This window comes from Dendrobates tinctorius, unplaced genomic scaffold (genome assembly GCF_039654945.1).
Source record: "Dendrobates tinctorius isolate UK_male_01 unplaced genomic scaffold, ASM3965494v1 ptg000121l, whole genome shotgun sequence".
NCBI classification, from domain to species: domain Eukaryota; kingdom Metazoa; phylum Chordata; class Amphibia; order Anura; family Dendrobatidae; genus Dendrobates; species Dendrobates tinctorius.
The window spans coordinates 2677031-2699791 of NW_027361789.1; the positions used below are offsets into that span (position 1 = coordinate 2677031).

General features: G+C 42.6%; 1 protein-coding gene across 4 annotated transcripts in view; it reads left to right on the plus strand.

Annotated features, from left to right (window-relative positions):
- Positions 1-22761, plus strand: part of OCA2 (OCA2 melanosomal transmembrane protein) — a 665305-nt gene that overhangs the window by 136401 nt on the left and 506143 nt on the right. For all 4 annotated transcript variants that reach the window (XM_073541479.1, XM_073541480.1, XM_073541481.1 and 1 more), the window contains one exon: positions 20060-20337. In XM_073541479.1, the coding sequence (XP_073397580.1) occupies positions 20087-20337 (251 nt within the window). In that variant the 5' untranslated portion in view covers positions 20060-20086. The remainder of the gene's footprint in view (positions 1-20059; positions 20338-22761) is intronic.

Consider the following 22761-nt stretch of genomic DNA (forward strand, 5'->3'; position numbering starts at 1 on the left):
GCACTCTACTATGGGATGGCGAATATGTATGATGGGTATATGGGCATGGGACTATGGGATGGAGGATGTGTTATGGGTATATGGGCACTCGACTATGGGATGGAGGATATGTATGATGGGTATATGGCCACGGGCCTATGGGATGGAGGATATGTATGACGGGTATATGGGCACGGGCCTATGGGATGGAGGATATGTATGACAGGTATATGGGCATGGGCCTATGGGATGGAGGATAATTATTTGTTATAACTAACCACAGTTAGTTACTATGCCCGGGCAGCGCCAGGCTCTTCAGCTAGTTATTTTATAGAATCTTTAGTTGGGGTCTATTTGCCTTTGGCAATTTGTAAATAATCCTTAACCTTATTCTGATTGTTTTGAACAGTTGAGGAACTTCCAGCTTCCATGCTAGTCTGGAACTTCATCCTTTTGAGGTCAAGGATGTTTTTAAGCATTCATGCGCAAAAGCACAGATGCATGTTGTGTTTACACACTTGCACAGGAACAGGTCCAGTGTGAAAATGCTCAGGGATTCGGCAGATGTGAAGAGAAAATATTCAGGGGATAGGGTTTACTAGCAGAAGAGCCAAATCAGTAAGGTGAGTATATGTACGAGTATTTTTTGTTTTTCTAAATCTTAAATTTATTGTGCTCTGGGGTGAATCCAGGACATATGGCAGTATAAACTTTTCTGTGAATAAAATTTCCTTGGAAAATCCATGTTGAATTCAAATTGTATTAGATCTGATCATTACTCTAGTACAAATGTAAAACCAATATGTGAAAAAATAACTATGACAAGCACCCTTTGTGAGATGGAAAGTCAAATTTAATGGTCTGTATTTTAGAGATTTGTTTTTCTTTTTAAAAATGCAGTTGTCCATCAACAAAATATAATTGCACAAGAAATGCAAAAAATCAGTACAGTTGCTTGTGACAAACTAGCAAACAATTTGACACCGCCCTCAGATTTTTTTTCCTCAAAAAAATATTGTGCTGTCTTATTTCTGCTTTCTTGTGCATTAAAAATTAAGAAACAATGTGTAATTGCAATTCAAAGGCAGTAGGACATATGCCAGCTTCACAAAACAACTAATCAAACTGCTGCTGGCACCTCTCTGATCTCTCACCCCCTGTAAATTTAAAATACTTTAGGTCTTCCTAGACTACTACTACTCCTTATTGAGAGAAATCTTTGTCCATAGTTTTTTCTTCTTATCTCTATTGCTGAGCTATGAGTTCTGATGTAATTTCACTATCCTAAAACCACCGTACAATTGCTGTGGAGGCCAATGAATAGGATTTAATGCATGCTCTTTTAGTTCTCGTGCGGGCATTATTAGGCGAGTCATGCAATTCAAATCGCAAATTGATTTGAGTTACCAGGACCTGTCAACTCCATAAAACTCATCTGAAATTCAAATTCCTTCCATAAACATAAGATGTAGGGGGAAAAATACTACAAATAATTCACTACTCAATCCATTGCTTAATGTTCTATGCACACCTCTTACTTGCGCTGAAACCTTGGTCCTTGGGACTCAGGAGAGCAGTAGCAAATCAGAAATGGCCAACCATACCTATTCATACTAGTGAAGGGAGGTAAGTAAACTCAGGAGAGCAAGCAGTAGGGGTGGCTGCACAGGTAAACATTAGTTGTTGTTGTGTTTTTTGTTTTTTTTTGTTTTTTTTTTATACCTTTTGCTGGGCCCATGTGGTTAAGCAAAATGGCCACCATTTTGTTGAATTCGCCTCATGAGAATTGCAACTATATTTGCCTGATCATTCTACTGCCACTCCAGAGGCCCTTGTCTATTTTTTACATTGCTGCAGTTATATTATCACTAGAACATGATCACAATGTGATTGCAGTGAACTTGGTCACTAATGACTTTTAAGGGACATCTGAGATGTCACTTCTTGAAATGCGGTTTTGAGCATCTTGAGGGTGCAGATTTTAGAATGGTGTCACTTTTGGGTATTTTCTGTCATATAGGCCCCTCAGTCATTTCAAATGTGGTGTGGTCCCTAAAAATACACTTGGGTTTTGTAAATTTTGTTGTAAAAATGAGAAATCGCTGGTCAACGTTTAACCTTTAACTTCTTAACAAAAAAAATTGTTTCAAAATTTGCACTGATGTAAAGTAAATCAATCAAAATTAGTCCTAATACCAAATATACTGGCACTTCATAACCATAAGAATACTACAATTATCGGACTTATATACTCATATATGCCGAACTGAAGAGACCCAGAATAATTAAAAAACAACGTTTTTATTGAATATATTAAAAGTATTTTAAAAAAGCAAAATAACCCAGTAGGAGGAATTATACATCCAAGACGCTAGAAATAATGTCAAAGGTAATCATGTAAATATTACTATCTCAGGTCAATAAATCAAAATTAGCAACCATGGTACAAACACCATATTAATTATATGCAAATTGCAAAATACACAATTGATGCCAACATAGTAATGGCTGTATTGCTAATTAAATATACATCTAAACCTAAATACCCATCTTATTAACTAACATCATCATGGATTAAAGATCCTAAGTAAGATGAGAAATACAGATAAACAATTACCTCATTTAAACCGGCGTCTGTGACAGTGCATGGCGTGACCTCCCCAACCCCAACGCGCGTTTCGCAGTCGCTTCTTCCGGGGGCGTGTCAGGGGTGAGTGTGTCACGTGATTATATACCCCAAAGGACCAATAGGGAGCCGCTAATTATAACAGGGAGGAAACTAATCCTTCAGATGTATGTGGCGCGTGCGCCGATCTGTGCAGCCTGGAGTAACATCACTTCCGGTGACGCGCTCCTTGAGCCGAACAACTCCGGAGAATTTATTATTGTCTAGTCGTGGATTGGCAGGATGCGTATCCATGGTTATTGGACTTTATTCTGCACATTTATTAAGAATATTGGATTTGAGCATGCCTAGAAAATATTTTTCTACACAATCATCAAGAAGGATGAAGAATTTGGAGTACATTTTGAATTTGTCTTGTTATATCTATTATAGATTTTTCTTCATATTGGGATTAGTGTCTATTCAGATTCCAGCATGCTTAGAATAGTTTTAGTTTATAGGAGGTTAATTAATAAATTATTTTTTTATATTTATATGATATGTATATTTTTTTATTAATATAGTCCTTTGACCATGCTTGGAATAGGGTGGATATTTTATTTGCACTTGTCACTTTATTAATATACATTCATGATTGCTTGTATGTTCTTTTATATCATGAATTATGGAATTTTGCACTTTATTATATTTTCACAATATTAAATATATATATATTTCATTCATTTTTTATTTTTAGTATTATTTTATTCGCATGTGCACTATTATTATTATTATTATTATTATTATTATTATTATTATTATTAGTTTTTTCAAAGTTACCTTGGTGTTATTTGAGGTTAATGGTACTTATTATGCACTATTATTATTTTCACTTCATCATTATAGCGGCGCTATTTATATATACTATATCTCACATCCCTATTCCTGAAGATTATTATGCACTATTATTATTTTCACTTTATCATCATAGCGTCACTATTTATATGTACTATATCTTACATCCCTATTCCTGAAGATAGTGCGCTTGCGCAGGGTCTGTAGCGCCTTCACTTCCAGGAGCGCTCCATTATTGAGCCGCATGCGCAGTAGTGTTCGGCTCAAGGAGCGCGTCACCGGAAGTGACGTTACTCCAGGCTGCACAGATCGGCGCACGCGCCACATACATCTGAAGGATTAGTTTCCTCCCTGTTATAATTAGCGGCTCCCTATTGGTCCTTTGGGGTATATAATCACGTGACACACTCACCCCTGACACGCCCCCGGAAGAAGCGACTGCGAAACGCGCGTTGGGGTTGGGGAGGTCACGCCATGCACTGTCACAGACGCCGGTTTATATGAGTTAATTGTTTATCTGTATTTCTCATCTTACTTAGGATCTTTAATCCATGATGATGTTAGTTAATAAGATGGGTATTTAGGTTTAGATGTATATTTAATTAGCAATACAGCCATTACTATGTTGGCATCAATTGTGTATTTTGCAATTTGCATATAATTAATATGGTGTTTGTACCATGGTTGCTAATTTTGATTTATTGACCTGAGATAGTAATATTTACATGATTACCTTTGACATTATTTCTAGCGTCTTGGATGTATAATTCCTCCTACTGGGTTATTTTGCTTTTTTAAAATACTTTTAATATATTCAATAAAAACGTTGTTTGTTAATTATTCTGGGTCTCTTCAGTTCGGCACTGATGTAAAGTAGACATGTGGGAAATAGTATTTATTAACTATTCTGTGTGACATACCTCTCTGAATTAAGGGCACAAAAATTAATTGTTTGAAAATTGCAAAATATTTAAATTTTTTGCCAAATTTCTGTTTTTTTCATAAACTCAAGTTATATCGAAGAAATGTTAACACTATTGCGAAGTGCAATATGTCACTTTAAAAACAGTCTCCGAATCAGTGGGATGCGTTGAAGCGTTCCAGAGTTATTAAGAAGTAAAATGACTCTGTTCAGAATTGTAAAATTTGGCTTGGTCATTAAGGTCAAAACTGGATTGGTCACTAAGGGGTTAAAAACGCAGGTCATGCCTTCTCAGTATTGTAGCTTTAAACTGGGGCTCATAAGTAAATTAGTGTTTTGGAGGTGGTCTGGATAGAGATGGGCGAAATAATTTGATTGAAACGGGTTTGAATAAAAAAAAACTTCCATCATACGTGATCGCACCACGAGAGAGGGGATCTGCCCTTCAAGGACAGGAAACCTTCAAGATAAAAGGGGCAGCTCCTCTCTCTGCATCAGTTGGTTTCCTGTCCTTGATGGGGAACCCTCAAGATGAAGATTCTTGAAGAAAGAAGAGGATGCCTGGGCCTGGGTTGGATGGTTACTGGCAGGCACCGGTCTGCTACATCCATCACCAGGTACCGGTTGTCGCCTCGGGGGCCATGTATTCCCATGCCCCCCCCCAAGTGAGCGCATGGCCACAGCCCGTGAGGCAATGCCCGGATGAAAACAGGAGCCTCGGTGGCCACGCTGCGTGCACCCTCCCTGATGCCAACAAAACCCCACAAAGGTCCTCGGAGGCCACATATTACTGTGTCCTCCCTGTCGACATCTGGTGGCCATGCAGCCCATGAGGCACATCGGTGCCCGGGCAGAATTAAAACTCCACGGAGGCCTTGGTTATGGGTACCCTCCCTGTTGAGCCCAGATGCCAGACCCCATTGGACGTGAGCCCTGGAAGAAAGTAAGATACCTGATTCAGTGGTGGCCAGGGTGATGTTGATGATCCTCTGGTGAGGCCGGGTCCGGTGGGACCGCAGGTATGAGGGGGCAGCAGGTGTCATGGCATTGGTGGTGTGGGAATGAAAGGAATGGAGTGGGAGTGCGCACTGGAAGTGACCCCGGCGCACATCGGAAGTAGAATCCGGGGGCGGGCAGGCAGTGCGTACACCCGGGGAACAGAGGTGCCGACCGGGCACCTGGAGAGAGCATGCACAGGAAGTGCTCCAGCATGCTCCCGAAGTTAAGGTCGGGACATGTGCAGAGCACACACGCCAGGCATACCTCAGGGCAGGATGTCAGCGCGCACCGGAAGAGGTTGCTGGGTGCACGCACACAGGTGATCCTCAGCTGGGTGTGCACAGAGAGCGCATACACCCAGGAAATAAACTGGAGGACGTGGGCAATAGTTAAAGCAGCGTGCACCGGATGTGGTTGCCGGGTGCGTGCATAGGCCAGCTGCAGTGCGCATGCATGGGGGTACATCCAGGAAGTGCAAGAGGCGGGCAGGTGCAGGATCAACCAGGTGGTCAATTTAATAAAAAAAAAAGAAATGCTGTTATTTAAAGGCAATCAGGAGTGCTGGCGGTCGTCACCAGGCCATTACTGGGTTGAATGTGACTGCTCTCATCAGGTAGCAGCAGCAGCTAAGCAGCTTGGGAGATGGAGAGCCCTTTGCCAGAGCACTTGCAGCCGCACCAGGAGGTGCAGGAGAGGCGGTCTCATTCAAATGAGAAGAGCCAGACGCGCCGCAGCAGCAGTGGGAGCCGCTCGGGAAGTGTACGGGCAGATAGCCATGGTTCCAAAAAGGAGGGGTCCGTAGTCTCTGTGGGAGACGGTGAGAAGACCAGTGAGCCTCCAGATCCAGTACCCATTCTGTGAAGCGTCCGATTGGTGAGTGAGCTTCGAGAAAGTCCAGCACCCTAATGTCTGTTCTATTTCTCTCTCTCTTGTCTCTGCTCTCCCCTCTTTTTACATACATTGGTGGGGTGGAGTATTGGAGGTCCTTGAAAAGAGTAGATCAAAATCTAAGAATAAGGAATGTCCCTTATGCAAAAGTCCCTTAGGAGCATCCTGGAATAAGACATTGTGCCAGGACTGTATAGATAGACAGTAGCGGAGATCCCTGATTCAGTCGGAGATCTGTAAGTCAGTGAGGGCTTTACAGACAACGGATATGGATAGCAAAGCAAGGGATAGGTCCAGCCCCTTATTAGTCTCTCAGGAGGACTCCACAGGATCAGAGGAGGACTCTGATAAATCCCACTATTCTGATAGCAGTTCTGATGAGGAAGACTCATTCCCAGTGGAAGCTACAGATGAGCTTATAAAAGCAATCCGATCTACCATGGGGCTGGTAGCTGAGCAAGCAAAAAAGACTGCTCAGGAACTCATGTTTAGCGGTTTGCAAAAGAAGAAACCTAGAGCCTTCCCAATTAATGAACAGCTGGAAGGGCTCATAAAAAGGGAATGGGAAAAACCAGTGAAGTCTCAGATAATAAATTCCCTGAAAAGGAAGTACCCCTTTGATGAAGAGGGATCCTCATCCTGGGATAGAGCTCCAAAAATTGATGTAGCGATCTCAAGTCGCCAGTAAATCCTCCCTATCCTTTGAGGATTTAGGTTCCCTGAAAGAACCTGTGGACAGAAGGACAGACAGTTGTCTTAAAACGGCCTAGTAGGCCTCGGCTGGGGCCCTAAGACCGGCCATTGTAGCCACTTGTGTGGCTAGATCCCTAAAAATATGGGTTGATAACCTGGAGGATCAGTTAGAGCAAGGAGTCCCCAGGGAGTCTATCTTAGAAGCAATACCGGCTATCAGAGCAGCGGCAGTTTTTCTAGCTGAGGCTTCAGCGGATTCCGCAAAGCTAGCAGCAAAATCAGCAGCTTTACCTAATGTGGGACACCGTGCAGTATGGCTCAAATGTTGGCCGGGGGACACACAGGCAAAGATGAAACTCTGCTCTCTGCCGTTTGAGGGAAATTTCCTGCTTGGACCGGCATTGGATGATGCGTTAGAAAAGACCGGCGACAAAAAGAAGAATTTCCCAAAACAGCCATTTCAGGCCTTTCGGCGCTCCTTTCAGAAGGGCCGAAAGACAGCAGTACAGGGATCGAGACAGAAATATCTCTGACAAGCGATCCAGAGGAGGGAGAGGTTTCTACTTCGGCAAGCCCTCCAAAGACACCAAATAACCCTCCCAGGGACAGTCCTTCTCAGGTGGGGGGAAGGCTCTCTCACTTCCTCCCAGCCTGGGAGAAGATCTCATCCAGCACCTGGATCCGGCAAATTGTGGGGTCAGGTCTGGAGTTAAGGTTCCACCACTGGCCTCCAGAAAGATACATGCAGACTCCAGTACAGTCCTCTCAAGGAAAGCAAGACGGTCTGGATGGGGATGCAATCTCGCTCCTAGACAAACATGTCCTGGAAGAGGTTTCGGTAGAGGGAAGAAAGGAATGTTTTTACTCCCCCCCCCCCCCCCCCCTATTTCTTATAAAAAAAAAAAAGACAATTCCTGGAGGACAATTATAAATCTAAAAGGCCTCAACAAGTACCTTATAATCCCATCATTCAAGATGGAAACAATATCGGCAGTGAAGGTCCTCTTTCCTCAGTGCTATATGGCAGTCCTGGACCTCAAGGACGCTTATTACCACGTCCCGATCTGACAACAAGATCGCAAATATCTCAGGGTGGCGGTCCAGATGAGGTCTCAGTAGTGTCACTTTCAGTACAGGGCTCTGCCCTTTGGGGTAGCAATAGAAATTAATTGCAGAGGTCACAGCACATCTCAGGGAAAAAGATACTCTGGTGATACCATATCTGGATGACTTCTTGATAGTGGGAAGAAATCTTTCTCACTGTCAAGAATAAGTCAAAATAGTGATGGAGACACTACAGACGCTGGGATGGCAACTGAGCCTCAAAAAATCCAACCTGGAACCAGCAATGATTCAAAATTTCTTGGGATTAACAGTGGACTCGGTGGTGCAGGAGTGTCACCTCCCAGAGGAAAAAGAAGAAAAGATCAAAAATTAATCGGAACAACAATAAAAAAAAAAAACAGAATTAACTCCAGAAAAGGGCCATGTTGGTGTTTGGGTCCCTATCCTCCTGCTTTCCGGCGGTGAAATGGGCCCCGTTCCACACAAGGGAACTACAGTGGTGTGTGCTACAAAACGACCTGAGACTTCAGGGACTGTTAGAGCAGAAGCTCACCCTCCCCGGACCCTGTACTCCAGTCACTCAGGTGGTGGTTACAGATAGTCATCTCCGGGAGGAGTACCCTGGACATACACCGCGTCTAAGGTGGTCACAAAGGACGCCAGTCCTTGGGGGTGGGGAGCCCACCTAGACACACTATGGCTCCAGGATCCCGGGGCCCAGGAGGAAAGAAATCTATCCGCAAACGATTGGGAACTTCTAGCAATCGAAAGGGCACTAAAGGGGTTGTTGACACACCTATCAGACAACCGAACAGCGGTCGCATATGTAAACCACCAGGGGGGCACCCGTTCTCAGTCCTTGATGCAGATAACAAAGAGGATCATGACTCTGGCAGAACACCAGTTCCTCTCATTATTGGCCCTGCATATCCGAGGTGTAGACAACCTGAAGGCAGACTTTCTGAGCAGGAACCACTTGAGGCAAGGTGCCTAAAAGAGTCCATTTTTCAACGGATAGTGCACCTGTGGGGAAAACCCAGTATAGATCTTTTTGCCTCAGTACCCAACAGGAAGGTTCAGAAATTCTGCTCCCTAAGTCCAGCAGACAGGCCGTTGGCAGTAGACGCATTCAGGATAGAGTGGACATCAGGTCTCCTGTACGCCTTCCCTCCAATATGCCTCATACCAGCGGTTCTGAGGAAGATCAGGGAGGACAGAGCCAGAGATATGATAGCTCCCTTTTGGCCGAAAAGACCATGTGTTATGAGCTCATTTTCTGCTCCACCAGTTGAGAGTTCTCCTTCCCTTCTCCCTCTGGTGGTGACAGGAGGTAGTGAGGTTGGTTTAATTGGTAGTGATCTGCCACCTGATGAGGAAGATAACGATTGGATCTCTGGAGTATCAGACTGGATATAAGACACAAAGCAAAAAACACAAATATCCTGAACTAAAAAGTAAAAAAATATACTGCAAATAATGCATAAAGGTAGTAATAATAATAAGGGCATTTAGTAAACATAATTTTGATCAAAATAATGTACAAGCCATCCCGCCACGTCACGGCAACCCTTGTGGGACAGTCCCTACTCTAGTATTTAAAACCTTTTCACTTGCCAAGTGACGTGAATGTGAATTATTATTATTACTACCTTTATGCATTATTTGCAGTATATTTTTTTTACTTTTTAGTTCAGGATATTTGTGTTTTTTTTGCTTTTTGTTTTCTCTGGTTAATGGTCATGTGTTAATATGCACTTACATTGTGCATACACATTAACTCACTTTCTCAGTTTAGATTTGTTTTTTATTCATTTCATTGTGCATTCAGTGCATATATGGGTGTGACCGCCCTTTTTCTGAGCTGGGAAAGCCATCCAGTCTGGCCTAAGCTGTTACTAGTGGTTCAGCCGCTCGATCCTTATTCACATTCACATCACTTGGCAAGTGAAAAGGTTTTAAATACTAGAGTAGGGACTGTCCCACAAGGGTTGCCGTGACGTGGCGGGATGGCTTGTACATTATTTTGATCAAAATTATGTTTACTAAATGCCCTTATTATTATTACTACCTTTATGCATTATTTGCAGTATATTTTTTTACTTTTTAGTTCAGGATATTTGTGTTTTTTGCTTTTTGTTTTCTCTGGTTAATGGTCATGTGTTAATATGCACTTACATTGTGCATACACATTAACTTACTTTCTCAGTTTTTAGATTTGTTTTTTATTCATTTCATTGTGCATATATGGGTGTGACCGCTCTTTTTCTGAGCTGGGAAAGCCATCCAGTCTGGCCTAAGCTGTTACTAGTGGTTCAGCCGCTCGATCCTTATTCACATTCACATCACACTTGGCAAGTGAAAAGGTTTTAAATACTAGAGTAGGGACTGTCCCACAAGGGTTGCCGTGACGTGGCGGGATGGCTTGTACATTATTTTGATCAAAATTATGTTTACTAAATGCCCTTATTATTATTACTACCTTTATGCATTATTTGCAGTATATTTTTTTACTTTTTAGTTCAGGATATTTGTGTTTTTTGCTTTTTGTTTTCTCTGGTTAATGGTCATGTGTTAATATGCACTTACATTGTGCATACACATTAACTTACTTTCTCAGTTTAGATTTGTTTTTTATTGGATATAAGACACGGTGGCTCAGTGGATAGCACTGCAGCCTTGCAGCGCTCGAGTCCTGGGTTCGAATCCCACCAAGGACAACATCTGCAAGGAGTTTGTATGTTCTCCCCGTGTTTGCGTGGGTTTCCCCCGGGCACTCCGGTTTCCTCCCACACGCCAAAGACCTACTGATAGGGAATTTAGATTGTGAGCCCCATCGGGGACAGTGATGAAAATGTGTGCAAACTGTAAAGCGCTGCGGAATTTGTTAGCGCTATATAAAAATAAAGATTATTATTTATTAAGACAGCCGACGCCCTATCCTATTGCTGGTGATTTAGTCTGCTTCTCAGGTCTTGGACTCAGCTCTGTTCCAGTCTTCTCAAGTTAAGTCTGTTTTTGCTAATGTTCACACTTGCTCTTGTTGGTCAATTCAGTTTTTTGTGTGGTCAGCCAGCCCGGCTGGGCTGTGCTGAATTTCCACTCTTATTTATCTGTATTTGCCAATTTGCCTTTTTTTGTCCCTTATTAGATTGGCCTCTTTTTGCTCTGTCTCAGAATATTTCAGAGTGCTGATATAGTGGGAGAAGTCTAGTGACTTCAGGGTTAATTTTGCTATCAGTTGTGTTGGACATTATTTTTGGTAGGGTTTTTGGCAGATTGCAGACAGTGTCTTTCCTTTCTAGTTAGTCAGGCCCCATCGTTTGCTCAGCCTATTTTCCTGCCTTTGTGTGTGTTTTCATCTTGTTTCACCGCCAAAACATGTGGGGGGCTGTCTTTCCTTTGGGGTCTGCTCTGGGGCAGTTAGTTTTCCTCTTTTCCTGCTTTAGGCTTATGTAGCTCTCCGGTTGTGATGAGGCGTCTAGGACCAACGTAGGAATGCTCCACAACTGCTGCTAGTTGCGTGGTTAGGATCAGGGATTTGCAGTCTGCAAAGTTACCAACCTCTCTGGTTTTCTGAGACTTAGCTTGTGTTGTTTTTTTTTTCCTCGGCGATCCATTCATAACAGAATCACCAGCCATACTGCAGATTCTAGGGTACTCAAAAGCAGGAAAAGAGAAAAAAAAAGTGTCAGAATTTTTTTTTTTTTTATATGCATTTTTTTTTTCTCTGGGGCGGTAGGAGGATTTTTTCCTTAATGGAGATTAAGCAATTGTCTGATCGTGTGGAGCAGCTCGCTGCTGAAGTGCAGGGAATTTCCGCCTATCTCGCTCAATCACATGCTGTTGAACCCAAAATCCCTACTCCTGATGTGTTTTCTGGGGATCGGTGTTGTGAGTTCATTTTTTCCTTCACCATTGAGGTCTGATGAACTCCCTCCTCTGGTGAAGGAAGGTTGTGAGGCTGATTATCAAACACCTGGGCAGCTAGATGATGACTGGGTGGCTGGAATTGAGGACTGGATATAAGGCTGCCGATGCCCTTCCTGGCTGGTGAGTTTCCTGCTGGATTCTTGGAGACCAGTCTGATTCCTGCATCTCAAAGCTAAGTTTTTCTGCTCTGCTTTGTACTCTTCAGTTTTGTTTTTGTTTTGCCTTGTTTTTTGGGAGTTCTGCCATCCCCGGCCAGGGGTGAGCTGAATTCCATTTTTGTCTCTGATCTGTTGATCTTTTGCTCTGTCTTCAGAATATACCTGAGTGCTGATATAGTTTTTTGAAGCCTAGCGACTTCAGGGCCTGTTTTTCCTATCAGTCGGTTGGCTCATTTTGATAGGGTTTTTGCGGATGGCAGACAGCAGCTTTCCTATCCTGTCCTATGTAGTTAGCTTGGGCCCCATCATTTGCTCAACCTATCTTTCTATCTGTTAGTGTTTTCATCTTGCTTCACCATCATTATATGTTGGGGTCTGCTCTGGGGCAGTTTAGTTTTTCCCCTTTCTGTCTTTAGGCTATCTACTTCTCCGGCTGTGATCGAGGGGTCTAGGGCACCGTAGGAACCCCCCATGGCTACTGCTAGTTGTTGTGGATAGGTCCAGGGGTCTGCAATCTGTTAGCTGCCAACCTCTCTGGTTTTTCTGGACTTAGCTGGTATTTTGTTTTTTCCTCATTCGGTGACTCATCATAACAGATTGGTCTAAATTTTTGAATTTTAAGAATAATTGTAAATTATTTCTTGCCTTGAAGCCTAACTCATCGGGGAGCTCTGTGCTGCAGGTTAAAATTGTCATCTCCTTGCTGTGCGGCGATCCCCAGGATTGGGCTTTTTCTCTGACACCTGAAAATCCTATTCTGACTAATGTGGATGCATTTTTTCAGGCCTTGGGGTTGTTGTATGATGAACCTAATGCCGTTGATCAAGCTGAGAGAACCCTGTTGGCATTAAACCAGGGTCAGGATCCTGCAGAGTTGTACTGTCAAAAATTCCGAAAGTGGGCGGTCCTTACTACATGGTAGTGCATTGGCAGCCCTCTTTCGGAAAGGTTTATCGGAAACCGTAAAAAATGTTATGGTGGGATTTCCTGTTCCCTCTGGTCTGGATGGCTCTGTCATTAGCCATTCAAGTTGATCGGCGTTTACGTGAACGTAGAACTACACGGGAGGCGCTGCCACCTTTTGAACAAATGTCAGAACCTATGCACTGTGATGGGGTTTTGTCTAGGGCGCAACGTCGGGAGTTTAGAAGGTGTAATAAGCTGTGTTTTTTCTGTGGAGACGCCTCTCATACTATTTCTGTCTGCCCTAAACGAGAGAAACGTTTTGCACACACATTTGCTGTGGGCAGTGTACAACCTAAGTTCCTTTTGGCAATTACTCTGATCTGCTCCTTGTCCACATTTTCCACTAAGGCTTTTGTGGATTCAGGAGCAGCTCTGAATCTGATGGATTTGGACTTTGCTAAACGTTGTGGTTTGTCCATGACACCTCTGCAGACGCCTATTCCTTTGAGGGGTATTGATGCCACTCCTTTGGCGGAGAATAAACCTCAGTTTCGAACCCAGGTGATAATGCGAGTTGCCCCAGACCACCAAGAAAATTGTACATTTTTAGTGATGCTTAATTTGCATGATACTATTGTTCTGGGTTTCCCCTGGTTGCAAACTCATAACCCAGTTTTGGATTAGAGATCTGTGTCTGTGGTGAGCTGGGGTTGTCAGTGTGTTCTTAGGGACGCTCCTGTGTTCTCCACCTCTCCTCAGTCTCATGATATTCCTGATTATCTGGCTGAATTCTCTGATGTATTTAGTGAGAGTAAGTCTGTGTCTTTGCCCCCTCATAGGAGTTATGACTGTGCAATGGAGTTGATGCCTGGGTGTAAATTTCCCAAGGGTCGGCTTTTCAACTTGTCTGTACCCGAACATGATGCTATGCGATCCTATATTAAGGAGTCGTTGGAGAAGGGTCATATTAGACCATCGTCGTCACCTTTAGGTGCTGTTTTTTTTTTGTTTTGTGGCCAAGAAAGATGGTTCAATAAGACCGTGTATTGATTATCGTTCCCTTAACAAGATGACGGTTAAATATCAGTACCCGTTACCTCTGTCTGATTTATTCTCCAGAGTTAAGAGTGCCTGCTGGTTTACTAAGCTTGACCTCAGGGGGGTGTATAATCTTATTCGCATCAAGCACGGGGATGAATGGAAGACGGCGTTTAATACTCCGGAGGGACATTTTGAGTACCTGGTGATGCCAGTCCTTTATGAATGATATTTTCCGAGACTTTGTGGATAAGTTTTTGATCATCTATCTGGATGATATTTTGATCTTTTCTAGTGATTGGGATTCCCATGTGGAACATGTCCGGACTGTGTTCTGGATTTTGAGGGAGAATTCCCTGTTTGTTAAGGGATCAAAATGTCTCTTTGGTGTACAGAGGATTTCATTTTTGGGATTTATCTTGTGTCCATCGACTATTGAAATGGACCCGGCCAAGGTACAGGCCATTTATGATTGGGTTCAGCCTACTTCTTTGAAGGCTCTTCAGAAGTTTTTGGGTTTTGCTAATTTCTATCGTAAATTTATAGGTAATTTTTCTAGTATTGTCAAACCACTGACTGATCTGACCAAGAAGGGAGCTGATGTGCTGAATAGGTCTCCTGAGGCTGTCTCAGCATTTTAGGAGCTTAAGCGGAGATTTACTTCAGCTCAAGATTAACGGCAACCTGATGTCTCACTCCCGTTTCAGGTGGAGGTGGACGCTTCTGAGATTGGTGCAGGAGCGGTGTTGTCCCAATAAGACCCTGTGACTTCTAACATGAATCCCTGTGCCTTCTTTCCTCGAAAGTTCTCCCCATCTGAACGCAACTATGACGTGGGGAATCGGGAATTGTTGGCCATGAAATGGGCATTTGAGGAGTGGAGACATTGGTTGGAGGGAGCTAGACATCAATTTGTGGTCCTCACCGATCACAAGAATCTGACTTATCTGGAGTCGGCTAAACGCTTGAATCCTAGGCAGGCTAGATGGGCCTTGTTTTTCACGCGTTTTAATTTTGTGGTCTCTTTTCTTCCGGGCACGAAGAATGTTAAGGCAGACGCCCTTTCTAGGAGTTTCTTTGCTGATTCTCTTAATGTGACCGGGCCTACTACTATCCTAGGTGAGGGGGTAGTTCTTTCTGCCATTTCGAAAGATTTGAGACGCGCCCTGGAGGAATTTCAGGAGGATAAACCTGAGCGTTGCCTTATGGGAAGATTGTATGTTCCTGACCAGTGGAGAAAGAGAGTGATGTCTGAAGTCCATTGCACTGCATTGGCAGGTCATCCAGGTATTTTTGGTACCAGAGATTTGGTGAGTCGGTCGTTTTGGTGGCCTGCCTTATCTCGTGATGTCAGGAATTTTGTACAGTCCTGTGGGACTTGTTCTCTGTCTAAACCCTGTTCTCGTTCTAGTGGGTTGCTGATGCCCCTGCCGGTGCCCAAGAGGCCATGGACCCATATCTCAATGGATTTTAATTCTGATCTTCCTGTCTCCCAGAGAATGACTGTTATCTGGGTGATTTGTGATAGATTTTCGAAGATGGTCCATCTTGTACCACTCCCAAAGTTGCCATCTTCCGCTGAGTTGGTACCCTTGTTTTTACAAGAGGTGGTTCGGTTACACGGGATTCCTGAGAACATTGTGTCCGATAGAGGGGTCCAGTTTGTTTCCAGATTTTGGAAAGCCTTTTGTTCCAATCTGGGAATTCAGTTATCCTTCTCCTCCGCGTTTCATCCCCAGACCAATGGGCAGACTGAGAGAACAAACCAGACCCTGGAGTCTTATTTAAGATGTTTTATATCTGCTGATCAAGATGATTGGGTCCCATTTTTGCCCTTGGCCGAATTTGCGCTGAACAATAGAGCTAGTTCTGCCACTTTGATGTCACCCTTTTTCTGTAATTTTGGGTTTCATCCTCGATTCTCTTCAGGGCAAGTGGAATCTTCGTCCTGCCCAGGTGTGGACACTGTGGTTGTGAGAATGCAGCAGATATGGGACCAAGTGGTGGATAAATTGTCACTCTCTCAGGAAAAGACCCAGCGTTTTTCCAACCGGCATAGGACCAGTGGTCCCCGGTTTAAAGTAGGTAATATGGTTTGGCTGTCGTCTAAGAATATTCCTATGAAGGTTGCATCTCCAAAATTTAAGCCAAGATTTATTGGACCTAATAGGATTTTGGAGATTCTTAATCCTGTTTCTTTTCGATTGGCTCTTCCAGCTACGTTCAAAATCCATAACGTTTTTCACAAATCACTGTTGAAGAGGTTTGTTGAGTCAGTAGTTCCTGTGGAGGCACCTCCTGATCCTGTATTGATTAAAGGCAATGTGGAATATGAGGTAGAGAAAATATTGGATACTTGTTTGGTTAGACGGAGACTCCAGCATTTGGTCAAATGGAAGGGTTATGGCCAGGAGGATAATTCTTGAATCTCTGCCTCTGATATTCTTGTCAATAAATTGTTTCGTGCTTTTCACCGGGCCCATCCTGATTGGCCTGGTGGCATGGATGAGGGTTCGGTGACCCCTCCTCAAGGGGGGGGTACTGTTATGAGCTCATTTTCTGCTCCACCAGTTGAGAGTTCTCCTTCCGTTCTCCCTCTGTTGGTGACATGAGGTAGTGAGGTTGTTTTAATTGGTAGTGGTCTGCCACCTGATGAGGAAGATAACGATTGGATCTCTGGAGTATCAGACTGGATATAAGACAGCCGACGCCCTATCCTATTGCTGGTGATTTAGTCTGCTTCTCAGGTCTTGGACTCAGCTCTGTTCCAGTCTTCTCAAGTTTAGTCTGTTTTTGCTAATGTTCACACTTGCTCTTGTTGGTCAATTCAGTTTTTTGTGTGGTCAGCCAAGCCTGGCTGGGCTGTGCTGAATTTCCACTCTTATTTATCTGTATTTGCCAATTTGCCTTTTTTTTGTCCCATATTAGATTGGCCTCTTTTTGCTCTGTCTCAGAATATTTCAGAGTGCTGATATAGTGGGAGAAGTCTAGTGACTTCAGGGTTAATTTTGCTATCAGTTGTGTTGGACATTATTTTTGGTAGGGTTTTTGGCAGATTGCAGACAGTGTCTTTCCTTTCTAGTTAGTCGGGCCCCATCGTTTGCTCAGCCTATTTTCCTGCCTTTGTGTGTGTTTTCATCTTGTTTCACCGTCAATACATGTGGGGGGCTGTCTTTCCTTTGGGGTCTGCTCTGGGGCAGTTAGTTTTCCTCTTTTCCTGCTTTAGGCTTATGTAGCTCTCCGGTTGTGATGAGGCATCTAGGACCAACTTAGGAGTGCTCCACAACTGCTGCTAGTTGCGTGGTTAGAATCAGGGATTTGCAGTCTGCAAAGTTACCAACCTCTCTGGTTTTCTGAGACTTAGCTTGTGGTGTTTTTTTTCCTCGGTGACCCATTCATAACAACCATGGTTCTACTGGCTGAGTGATGTCAGTGACGGACCCATGGGTGCTCCCAGAGGACCACGACCTTCTAACACAGGGTCCCTTCAATCACCCTCAGAAGTCCGGGCTGCATTCGACAGCCTGGAATTTGAAAGGTCACTACTAGAGAAAAGGGATTCTCAGCAGGGTTAATATCCACCTTACTCAGTAGCAGAAAACCAGTGACTACAAAAATTTATGGAAGGATATGGGGAAAAAAAATTCTTATCTACCTCAGGCCCAATACGGGAAGGGGAAGTCCCGATAGTGACAATACTGGAATTCCTGCAGAAAGGTTTAGAGTTGGGGTTAGTTGTCAGTACCCTCAAAGTACACGGCTCAGCCCTGGCAGCCTTATTCAACTGGGACCTGGCAAATAATAGGTGGGTGGCCAGATTTATCTGGGCCTGTACTAGAGCAGACTCTGTCCTGTCCCCTACTCCTCCTTGGGATCTAAATTTTGTCTGATCTCTGACAGTCAGTTTGAACCACTAAACACAACATCAGATAAAGTTTTAACATTAAAGACAGCCTTATTAGTGGCGCTCACATTGGCCCGTAGGATTGCGGATTTACACGCACTGTCAGCAGACCCTCCCTACACTCAGGTCATGGATGATAGAGTTGTGTTAAAATTAGATCCAGCATACCTTTCCATGGTGGTATCAAAATATCATAGGGCTCAGGAGATAGTCTTACCATCCTTTTGTCCTAACCCTAGTAACGAGAAGGAGGAGAAGTTTCATTGCCTAGACGTTAGAAGATGTATCCTGCAGTATTTAGAGGTAGCAAGACCTTGGAGAAAACAGAGGACCTTATTTGTCTCATTCCAGGGGGCAAGGAAGGGCCTTAAAGCCTCTAAACAGACTATAGCTAGATGGGTGAGAGAGGCCATTATGCTAGCGTATAGTAGTGCAGGCAGGGATGTTCCTGATGATCTAAAAGCCCACTCCACGAGGGCCATGGTGACGTCCTGGGTGGAGAAAGCGGACGCTTCCATCGACCAAATCTGTAAGGCGGCCACTTGGTCCTCTCCGTCTACCTTTTTCGAACATTATAGGTTAAACCTATCTGCTACCTCTGATCTCACATTCGGGAGAAGTATTACAAGCAGTGATCCCTCCCTAAGAGAATACAAATCTCTGTAACTCTCTCGTGGTGCCATCATGTATGATGGAAAAACACAGTTATTACATACCTGATAATGTGTTTTTTCATGAAACATGACGGCACCCTTATATTCCCTCCCTATTGATCACATCATTAGTTGGGTGCATTATTAGCATTATACACTCCCTTGGGTGTTGGAAATTTAGTAGTATAAAGGATGTATTATTTATATGTACACTAATCTGCGGAGTTCCTCTCGTGCTCTGTAAAACAACTGATGCGGAGAGAGGAGCCGCCCCTTTTATCTTAAAGGTTTCCTGTCCTTGAAGGGCGGATCCCCTCTCACGTGGTGCCGTCATGTCTCCTGAAACAACACATTACCAGGATTGTAATACCCGTGTTTTGTTATGTGCTCAGCGCAAATTCAGCAGTGATGGCCATTTCCCTTTAATCACGTAGGTCCAGCAAAAGATTTAAAAAAAGAAAAAACAAACCTCTAATGCTCACCCCTGCAGTCACCTCTGCTGCTCATGCTCCTGAGGCACAGGCTTTCAGTATGAAGCAGCAGACGAAATAGACTGTAGAGGTAGACAGAAAGCAATTGGGTGAGTGGTGACGTAAGTTTTTTTTTAGTAGTGTATGTGTGTGACATTTCTTTTCCCCTCTGTATGGGTCTTCTCAAAGCAAGATAAGACAGTCAATACTTGGGGAATGAGTTTGATGCAAATTTTATTTCCCAGTAATATCTGCCCAATTTGGCAAATTCTAAATTGTCAGATCCTATCTTCTCTCATATTCTCCTATTGAAAACCAGCGAACATTTCCTAACTGATTAAATTTTAACTTTACATAAACTGACATTTCTATTAACTATTATGCAAGAAACTGAAAGTTTTCTCATCTACTTATGAAAGTAAACTTGACCTGGTCTGGCATCAGAGGCTGTTGTGCAATAGCTAGGCTCGCCATGAACAATTTTAAGTGGAAAAGCTTCATGTAATCCGGCTAGATTTCTCATTGTGACAGATTAAAGTATAATGTATTTTAGTAGGAACATAATTTAAAAAAGAAAGCGAGGCACAGAGAGAAGTGTAACAGTCTGAGAAGTCTCCACTGGGAGGATATTTGCTACCAGGATATTGTTGATTGACAAGACCTGCACTATATCTTTATATGGAGACGTCTAGCTATGCAATGAGAAGATGGAGGAATACAACATGGCTCTTTGGGTGTAGACTTCATGCTACCCTCATGTCCGGCTACCTTTTTAAATACATTTATTGCACACCCAAAATTGCTGTTTACCATAAAACATTAATCTAATACTTACAGTAACTTTGGAAATGTATTCTAGTACTCTAGTAGTTGGCCCAAAATATGTAAAAAGTATATTTTTTTTTTCTGTTCTGTTTGAGATAGACATGTCTTTTAGATATTTTTATGCTATTATGCTTTAACAATGACAGTAAATTATTTTCCTTTTTTATAGTTAAAAAAGGTTCTCCTTAACAATAAAATGTACCTTGAGAACAATAATGATGTACCATGTTTAAGAAAACTGGAAGCGGAGCGAACGCAGACAAATTCCAACTTGAGTGGAGTAGTGGGTACAACAGCCGTGGCCAGTGAATTCAATGAGCTCAAACTTCTAGACAACTATCAGAGGGCAGCTGATGCTAAGAGTGAGCGGGACAAGTCTTATCAGAATGGGCAGGATTGCTGTGTTGCCTTTGGAGAAGACTTTGACCCAACTCCCATACAGGGAAGGTAAGTGAGCGCCCCCTATTTGAACAATTCAGAGCATTTATATAATGAAAAAAATGTAAATTTCTATATTCATCTTTTTATTAGTAAACTGATTTACTGTTCCTCTTTGGCCATGTAAGCAACAACTGAACTGTAATATATTTCCAAGTCAACCAAGCCAAAAGTGACACTACTCCAATAGGCGTATTCTGCATAACTCTAGAAATGACTGGGTAGTTTAAGGGTGCAGTGTGCTTATTGGTAATGAGCGAACCTGCTCAGGTGCTGAGTGTCTTTGATGTGCTCCAATAACATGTTAGAGTCCCCGCGGCAGCATGATTCATGCCTGTTCGACAGCTGCAACACATGCAGGGATTGCCTAACAAACGGGCAATATCTGCATTTGTTGTGGCTGTCGAACAACCATGATAAATGCAACTGCGGGACTATGACATATTATTCAAGCATGTCAAAGACACTGTTGGCATATGAGCATGCTTACTCATCACTAACTCTTAACTATTAATCAAGAGCACAGTTCCAGTATAGTAAGGACAATGGTAGAAGAGGCACTCGCCAGAATTCCATGTCATATCATTCCACGACAATTTGTATAATTTGTCGCTTGTCATCCAATATCTATGTGAAATTCTAGTGAGTGTCACTCTAGCAGTTTAGTTGCTATACTTGAAATTTAATATGCCACCATTTGATGATAAAGGATTTTATTCATTGAAAAAAAAATTGCGGTACGGTAATTGCATAAAATATCAGTGTAAACTGTATTCGCCTGATAAATCTCCTACTATTCCGGAGGTCCCTGCCAATTTTTGCTTACCTTGCTGCAGTAATATCCCTGTCCATAAGGTAATGACTGCCAAAAGCAGTTTTTTGCCATTAAAGTGCTGAGGCCAGTGAGAAACTTTAAACAGTTTGCAGGCAATCTCAGCAGCCTTTCATTCTGCAACATTCTCTGTGTCACTCTAAATGTAGCAAAGTTGTTGGATCAGATTTTAGACCCTCTTTTGGACACTTTTTGACCAATGCACTGCTTTAGCAATTGCATAAATCTTGCACACTTTCATTGCCAAGTCAGAGCTGCTGTATATCTCACTCCTCCACATTTGGGCATTAGTTTCATAGTTGTGACTGTCTTAACATATAGACTCTCTGAGTGATTGGTGCATCTGCCAAATAGGAAAATACTTTGTTTGCTGCACCACAGCAGTAAACTTTGCTCCTCTCTGTACTGGAAATCTATTCTATACACTAAATATTTCATGCCACTCACCCCAATTTTTAAATAACTATTATGCAGTCACTCCCAAGTCTTGCTGTATGGGGTGTTGCCACGATCAGCAGAGATTGTGTGACAAATTTTGGTGGCATTTTTTTCCCCGTTTCCCCTTGTGAAAATGTAAAATCTCAGGCTAAAACAAAATTTTTGTGATAAAAATGTAATTTTTTTTTCTTCACTGCCCAATGGTATAAAATTCTGTAACACACCAATTTTGTTAATATGCACCCTTAGATGAATTAATTGCAAGTTGTAGTTTGTAAAATGGGGTCACTTATGGGGAGTTTTGCTGTGCTAGCACATCTGGGGCTCTTCCAGTGTGTCATGGCATCAGCAAAACCATTCGAGCAAAATCTGCACAACAATATGATGATCCTTCTCTTCTGAACTTTGTATAGTGTCTCAAAAGTAGTTCCAGAATACATGTAACGTATTGGCTCTCTCAGGAGAAATTGCACAATAAACTATTTGGTCCATTTTTTTTATAGGCACTACTAAAAATTAAAAACTTGGGGTCAAAACAAAATTTTTATGGTAAATATGTAATGATTCATTCTTCACCGCCCAATGATATAAAATTCTGTGAGACAGAATTGGTTCACTTATGGAGGGGTTCTAGTATTTTAGCATTTTTTGTGCTCTGCCAATGTGATATGGCACCCTCAAACAATTCTAGCAAAATCTGAACTCCAATATAGCAATCCTTCCCTTCTGAACTTTGTACTGTGCCTCAAAAGTAGTTTTCAACCACATACAGGGTATTGACATACTAAGGACAAAATGTACACAACAGAGATCAAAATGAGTTCAGAAAACGCCCAAGAAGTAATTACTACGTTATCAAATATGAAATAAACACAGAATTGTATTTTGTGCAAAAAGTATAAATATTTTATTAAACTGTTATATTTCTTAAAATATCAGTAAATACAAAATATGAGTGGGTACATGATGGAAGGCAACATGACCAGAACACCCGGTAATAGTAATGTGATCGGATGAATAAAGGCTAACAGGAAAAGGTTAAACGGCCCCCTGAGGAAGCCCTGTGTGCGAAACGCGTAGGGGCATTGGCGGGACCCCCGTTATTACCATTATGGGTAAGAAAAAACTCTTATTTTGATATGTATTGATGGCTGAATGACAGA